The sequence below is a fragment of the Charadrius vociferus genome, unplaced genomic scaffold (assembly GCF_000708025.1).
Source record: "Charadrius vociferus isolate BGI_N301 unplaced genomic scaffold, ASM70802v2 scaffold126, whole genome shotgun sequence".
Taxonomy (NCBI): Eukaryota; Metazoa; Chordata; class Aves; order Charadriiformes; family Charadriidae; genus Charadrius; species Charadrius vociferus.
Window position 1 is genome coordinate 3,332,956 of NW_009648894.1, and position 8,194 is coordinate 3,341,149.

At 38.3% G+C, this 8,194-nt stretch overlaps 1 protein-coding gene across 1 annotated transcript in view; it reads left to right on the forward strand.

The window, feature by feature from the left end:
• The first annotated feature begins 6,553 nt into the window (after positions 1-6,553).
• The window catches only part of ARMC3 (armadillo repeat containing 3), a 52,234-nt gene continuing 50,593 nt past the window's right edge, over positions 6,554-8,194 (forward strand). The window contains 1 exon segment of the mRNA XM_009887135.1: positions 6,554-6,601. Within this exon segment, the coding sequence (XP_009885437.1) occupies positions 6,554-6,601 (48 nt within the window).

Consider the following 8,194-nt stretch of genomic DNA (forward strand, 5'->3'; position numbering starts at 1 on the left):
TTAACTCTCTTCTTCTATGAAGCTGATTTTTTTTTATAGTGTATTAATGCTTGCACTGGCATTACAGCACTGGGCAAAGGGATTCTGTTGATCCATATTTTAGGAGTACGACAGAAGAAAGCTGGAAGAAGAATTTGAAAGAAAGAAGGGATGTTCAAGGTTATTCCACATTGTTCTCTTAATTATGACAAAACTACCTGAGAAGGTCGAGGAGGATATTTAAGCTGGCATACAAAGCACATACTAGTTTATGGACCTAAGAAATGAGTGAGATTGTCTGCTAATGCTATGAATATAATTTTAGTATCTTCCTTTTGATTGCATTGGAAGGCAGCAGAACTAGAATGTCCATACAGAAATCAATTGAAATAATGAATGAAGATGATGAATTTATAGGCAATTTTCACTGTTACCGCAGAAAAAAGATTTTAATTTCTGTGAGACAAGAAGAAACAGCAAGACTTCACTTAAACTGGCTAGACTAAATTGAGATTATGTAATTATCACTTGGAAGGCAAAAAGAATCTCACTTTTGCATCATTTTTGGGAAGAACATGAAAATCGTGGCCAAGTTGTAGTAACAGAGCTTCAGACTGTCTTAAAGCATGGGACAGTTAATTTGCTAAGTGGAACATGTAATAGATAACTGGTTAGAAGCTGTTCTTAAATCCTTCTCTCTGCACTGCTTTTCCATAGGAGTAATTGCTCTCAGAAGAGACCTTTGATTCCTTGACTAAGAGGTAAGTTCCACAGCTGACTGTGTCTTTGACATATTGCCATTCTTTGTCTCATGTCTCACTAACATTCAGTATGTGCAGGGTGTTAGGTTGTTGAGTCAATTATTTAAGGTTTTTCGAAAAGAGAAGATGCAAATGGAACGGGTGACGTTTTCTAAATGTGTTGTCTGACTTAAAACCATGAAATATTATGGTCTTTAAGTGTATGGAACAGGAGTCTCATAGTGTAAGTATACATCCCATACTATAAAGGAAGTGTTTATAAGATTTCAGTATTTTGAACAAAAAAACCACCATAAGACTTTCCTCGTATTTCAAAGTATGATTTATAGACTCCTTTCTTGTTCATAACTCACTTGCTATCCATCATCTTGTATTTAAAAAAAAAAAAAGTATAGTGACTAGAAATCAGTGGATATCTCAGACTTGCAATCTAAGAAACTGTTCACACTGAGCAGAGAGGTTCCTAGAGCAAGACAATCACATGCAGTAAGTACAGGGATCATGGCCATCGTTATCTTACTTGTACTAGTACTTGGAATCTGCTCCTCTGGACAGGCATCTGCAACAAATCTTTCAAAAACTAAATAAATCTTCCTTATTTTATTTGACATGGCAGAGATTCCAGTTCATGATATAATAGCCAAGAGGTTCTAGGGTTCCACTTTTGCACTAAAAAGTCCACATTTGTGATGTTCTTCACAATCATTTTCCACTTATGGGCAAGATGTTCTGGTCACAGAGATGTTACTGGAGATGGGCCTATTCCTTCAACCGCTTTTAAAAAGACAAAGTGGCTGTGTTTTGTCATATGCCTGGTTCTGCTAATGTTCAGTCTACTGTGATAGTATGTGCCGGACCTAGCCTGGCATGTGGATTCATGTGGAGAAACAGGGTAATAGGTTTATCTCACTAGCTTTAGATGTCAATGTAAATGTCAACATATGAGGTAGAAACTCTAAACTCTGGTATTGGTCTGAGGAAAAAGTAGTTATTTTTAAGGTGCAATTCTGTTTTAGATACCTACTTTAGGATTAATCTGCCTTAAGAGCTATTGAATATGTTGACTAGATCTCCATCGATTATCAAGGACAGTGACTAACTTAAGTACTGATATCTAATTTAGTTTAGTGGACACTACTCATAGCTTTTGGATACTGGCTCAACTTGAGATACTTATACTGGAGTAGTTCTGGTCCTGTGGGAAAGTTGAAGGCCCAAATGAAGTTCAAACTGAAGCAGGGAAGTGCCTGCTGAGCATAGGCAACAAGAATAGCCAGAGCTGAGGGAGAGTGTTGGGGATTGTAGTTTTGGAATGAGGATTTAGTTAGACATAACGACTGTCCTGCTTGCTGAGAGACAGCACCTGGTTAGACTGCTGCACTGAAACTGGGTAGGAGCAAAGTAAAGCAGGCTAATTTGTCTACCACTGAAGGCAATAAATTCCGGGTGAAGGACAGGAAGTAGCATAGAATGATAACTTCATAGATTTCTTGACTATGCATTGGCTACATCTGTTATGTCAAAGTCTTTTATTACCTCTAGCTCTACGTGATTTAAAACAATCAACCCTTTAATCTTGAAAAACATATGTGGAAAAAGTATGCTCCTATGATTTTAGAAACCTACAGAACATGAAGTAAAGAATATTACTCAAATGGAAATATTCTTTACTTTGTCTTTAAGATTTAGAATCATAGAATTGTTTTGGTTGGAAAAGACCTTTAAAATCATCAAGTCCAACCATCAACCTAACACCGTGTCCCTAAGTACCACATCTACCCATCTTTTAAATACCTCCAGGGACAGTGACTCCACCACTTCCCTGGGCAGCCTGTTCCGATGCTTGACAGCCCTTTTGGTGAAGAACTTTTTCCTGGTATCCAATCCAAACCTCACCTGGTGCAACTTGAGGCTGTTTCCTCTTGTCCTATCGCTTGTTACTTCGGAGAAGAGATCGACCCCACCTTGCTACAACCTCCTCTCAGGTAGTTGTAGGGAGCGATAAGGTCTCCTCTCAGCCTCCTTTTTTCCAGGCTAAACAACCCCAGTTCACTCAGTCTTATGACTTGTGCTCTAGACCCCTCACCAGTTTCATTGCTTTTCTTTGGACACACTTTCTTGTAATGAGGAGCCCAAAACTGAACACAGTATTCCAGGTGCGGCCTCACCAGTGCCGAGTACAGGGGGACAATCACTTCCCTAGTCCTACTGGCCACGCTATATCTGATACAAGCCAGGCTGCTGTTGGCCTTCTTGGCCACCTGGGCACACTGCTGGCTCATATTCAGCCAGGTGTTGACCAACACCCCCAAGTCCTCTTCTGCCAGGCAGCTTTCCAGTCACTCTTCCCCATGCCTGCGGCATTGCATGGGGTTGTCGTGAGGCAAGTGCAGGACTCGGCACTTGGCCTTGTTGAACATCATACTATTGGGCTCAGCCCATCGATCCAGCCTGTCCAGATCCCTCTGTAGAGTCTTCCTGCCCTCAGGCAGGTCAACACTCCTGCCCAGCTTGGTCTGCAAACTTACTGAGGGTGCACTTGATCCCCTCGTCCAGGTTGCTGATAAAGATATTAAAGAGGACTGGCCCCAATACTGAGCCCTGGGGAACCCCACTTGGGACCAGCCACCAACTGGATTTAACTCCATTCCCCACCACTCTTTGGGCCTGGCCTTCCAGTCAGTTTTTTTTACCCAGCAAAGCGTACACCTGTCCAAGCCATGAGCAGCTAGTTTCTCCAGGAATTAATTAGTGTGATTAATTACACTTAAGTAATAGTGAAGAGAGTCCTAGATTTTAAAAGAAGTTTTTCAGATAACATAGACCCAGCATTTAATCACATTTAAAAATCTAAATCCTGCTACATTTTTTTCTGAATTCTAAATATTTAGAATAGTAAACTGAGAATCAAAGATACGCGTACTGTAAACCTACTGAGAAAAAGACACCATGCAGTTATCATGGAGAGAAAAGGATTTAAATAAGACGTTCTTTTATGGGTCAGTAGCCTTTCAATACCTGTACACATTGATTGTCTGCGATAATTAAAATTCAATGCGGAAGACACATTTTTAATTATCAGTAAGCCAAAGAATTCTACGTGTGTCATTGCCTCGAGTCAGGGAATGACCACTGAATACAGACAGCTTTATATGAACAAAGCTAACACCAACATTTGATGGCAGAATGCATGGAAATCCAGAATAGTAACTGCAGCAAAGAAACAGACTGAGGGGCACAATCCACAATAAAGTAATTGTTCTGTTCTCTGTGCTTGTTGCTACATATCATACTGCTTTTTAATATTACCAAGGAACCAAATATTTCTGGACATGCAGAAAAATGTATAAATTTATTGAAAATACTCTTGAGATTGGATGTATTTATACAGTGTGAAGAAATACTTACGATTAAAGGCTTTAGTTATTCACAGTCTTGGAATATGTATAATTTTTTGAACCTGTGAACATTAATTGTACATTATAAGTACTTCTACATGTAATAGCTTTTAAAATTATTTTGTTTAAACCTAATTAAACTCATTCAGAATTAAAGTTGCTTTTTATGTCTTTAGCTTAATTTATATCTGAAATGAATTGAGCTGAACTGAATAATTCTAAATAAGCACCCATATCTCCATAGCAGGATTTAACACAATTTAAATAACTCAGATATCCTGAATGTTCTTCTAAATCTGATTCTTGTATGTGTGCATGATGCTTACTTCCTACAGTGACTGCATAAATCGGTAGTATGTCCATCATTTTTGCTGAATATACTGTCAGTAATTTGTCCTTATGCTTTCTTTTCTGTAAGTTAATTTCTCCGTAGCCAAAGCTGCACTTTCTGAAACACTGAATTCTAGTGTGTGTGTATGCATTCATATACATGTGTTCCTATGTGTATGTGTTTGTATGTATATATGCACAAGGGTAAAGCAGATTGAGCTGAAGAGTCTTTGATCGTATGGGTCTTCCTCTCAAAACTATAATTAGTGACCTGCCTATGAAGTTTTAAATTTCAGATCCATTTTTAGGATGTGCTTATCAACTGGTATCAGTACTGCTGTGTTACAATTAATTTGAGAGGCCAGTGGAGGAACAATACCTGGAAAAAATCAGAGGATTCAAGAAGAGCTCCAAATATTTGTTGAACATAGCCCTGACGTTTGTAACCAGCCAGGCTATGGCTCATATGGCACTAGAAAATAATTTCTTATACCTGACAGCCACAGGGAGGCTGTCAGGATAGTCCTGGCTGAGGGTGAACGTGTGATTTCCCTTTGAGAACTAACTGAGGAGTTACTAAGGGGTACTAACAGTGTACATTTCACTTTTGTGCAGTGTTATAACAAACCTAAGTTTGGCATAACTTGGGTTATGTTCTATGCATAGCTTGTGCTAGTGGGTCACGTTGCTCTTTACTTTTGCCTGTAGCTTAGCTGGAAGGCTCTGCTGAAGTTTTGCAAGCCACATGAAATTAGGTCCACATGAGGTATTACATCCATATGCTTCAGAAGCTACTATTAGATGCAGCTGAGAAGGTCTTCCTGGTTCATGTGCACATGTGCTAACACAAAAAAAGCAGAAGACAGAAGCTGGACTTGGTGTAAATAGATGTAACTTTTTTTTAAATCAGTGAAATTTGTACTGTGCAGAACAGTTTCTTAATACCTGCAAACCTGATTTTTGTCTTCTGTGAAATATGAACTGAGAATTCAAATTGAACTTGAACCACATTTTCAAGGTAGAACTTAATTTTACATTCTGCAGTTGTATAGAACATTTGCCAGTGTAGAATGGATAGACAAATATGGGGAAATACCCTTACAGGACCTTCAAGTGCATATATGATTTATGGATTGTGGTGGGTTGACCTTGGCTGACACCAGGTGCCCACCAAGCTGCTCTATCATGCCCCTCCTCAGTGGATAGGGAGTGTGGGGAGAAAATAAGATGGAAAAAAACCCCTTGTGGGTCAAGATAAAGACAGTTTAATAAAGCAAAAACAAAGGCTGTGTGTGGAAGCAAAGGAAAACAAAAGATTTATTCTCTACTTCCCATCAGCAGGCGATGTCCAGCCACTTCCTGGGAAGCAGGGCTTCGGTACGTGTAGCAGTTGCTCCACAAGAAAAATGTCGTAAATAATGAATGTCGTCCCCCCCCCTCCCCCCCCCTTTCTCTTACTTTTATTGCTGAGCAGACATCATATGGAATGGTATGGAATACCCCTTTGCTCAGTTTGGGTCAGCTGCCCTGGCTGTGTCACCTCCCAAGATCTTGCCCACCCCCAACCTACTGGTGAGGGGGGCAATGTTGGAGAGACAGCCTTGATGCGCTGTGAGCACTGCTCAGCAGTAGCCAAAACGCTGGTGTGTTATCAACACCTTTCAAGCTACCAATACAAAGCCCAGCACTATGAGGGCTGCTACAGGGAAAATTAACTCCATCTCAGCCTGACTCAATATATAGATGCAGATAAAACTAACTTACAAAAAAGCATGTCCTATGTGTTTGTACCACGTTACAACTTGAGCCTGTGATGTCTCACATCTGTTGTTTTAGTTATGTATTTTGTTGACAGATGTATTTTACCAAGTGTATTCAAATGTTACAAAGTTTGTTTTGTTTATAAGGGACAACTTTGTGCATGGAAATTACTACGTCAAAGAAATCCTCAAACTCATTAGCTGGGTCAAATGAATGAGAAGGTTTATTTTACAAGCTTTTCTAAGTCACTGGTAAACTGATTCCTAAAACAGAGAAGGGATTTTGTTTGTCTGCTTTTATTTTTTTTTTGTTTTTGTTTTTAGAATGGGTAAAAAAGTAAAGAAGGAAGTAGAGCCTCCACCCAAGGATGTGGTAAGTTTATAAACTGTTATGTGCTATAAAATAAGCATTATACAATTACAGGCCCAGCTCTACCATCCTTCCATAGTTCCTTACTCTCCTAGGTTACCCACATTATTCTAAAAATGTCTTTTAAAGATGATTCTGTTTCTGGTTTTCTTGGACAGCATACAAACCAGAGTGACTGGGCATGTGTAGTTCTCTGTAGAGATTGTTGTCTTTGGCAGGCTTTGCAAATAATAATGGATGAAACAATCCGGGCGGGTTTTTTTGTTGGTTTTTTTTTTTTTTTTTAAGAACAGTATTAGCTTTCCATTTGTAAAAATGAAAGGAGAAAGGAGAAGACCGACATGAAACCTGCCTGTCTTTTCAACAGCAGAGACATTCCCTTTCTTTAAGGATGAAAGTGTTAAGATGGATCTACAGAGTTTTTTACTGAATACAGAATTTTACAGATATTTTGGATATGTATACAGCGTGTGTATATATAGGTATATATACAATATTTTTTATATATATAATATACTGTATATAGTACTATGTATTCTGGATCTTTTGCAAAGATATTCAGTCTTTAGCATCACTTCAGGTTTTTCTGGTATCATTGGCAGTTCACAGTGAGAAGTACAAGAGCTGAAGCCAAATATGGAATAATGGTGGTAATGTGACTTTTTGCAAAAGGTGGAGATTAAGGGTCTCACACTAGCACACTTTTCAAGAGTTTCTATAAATTCACAAGGTTCAAAGATACCCTCCCCCCCCAAAAGACAGAGGTTCAACATATAGGTATTTTTAAAATTTAATATAAATTCCGTGACAGATAATAACGAAGTTAATGAAAATCAGGACCTCAATGAGTCTCACAGAGGAGCATGAAACTAAATGGAAAATTCGGTACACTGTTTTAAAAAAACAATGGGTTTGTCTGTAAAGAGTGATAGTACTGCAAGAGCTTTTTCAAATGTCATAGAAAAGTTGATCAGCAAAACCACGTCACAATTTCAATATTAAATAAGCATAAATCATTTTGACTAAGACAGTAATATCTGATAGCCATGATGTCACTGAGGCATAGCAATTGATACCAGGTTTTGCCCAACTGTTCTGTGGAAAGATGAATATTACAAACATAATTCCTAAGCTTCAATCAATAATAAATCCTTATGAAAGGAGATTTGACATAAAACTTCAGCATGAGAGGATAAATCAATCTGAAGCCATTTCTGTATGGAATAACCTAGAAAACCATGAGGAGACACAAAGAAAGTGTATGTGGATAGGACTAATTAAAACAGGCCTGAAGAATTAAAATTAAGTATCTATGCAGTTTAAGAAAAAAAATTGAAAGGCACGACAGTAGTTTTAAGGCACACAAATGAGCTAAGCCCCTCCAAAGTAATAAAAATTGACTTTTTGAGTAAATATCTAGAAAGTCACTAGAAGCAGCACAATTCTAGATCCAAAAGACAGCTTTAGACTTTCTGGAGAAAAGTATGATACAGCCTACTAACTACTACAATAAACTGAATAATGTTAGAAAAGGTGTTCAACAACTGAAAAAAAAATACAAAAAAGGTGAATAAAACTATTAAAAAGGGAAGAACG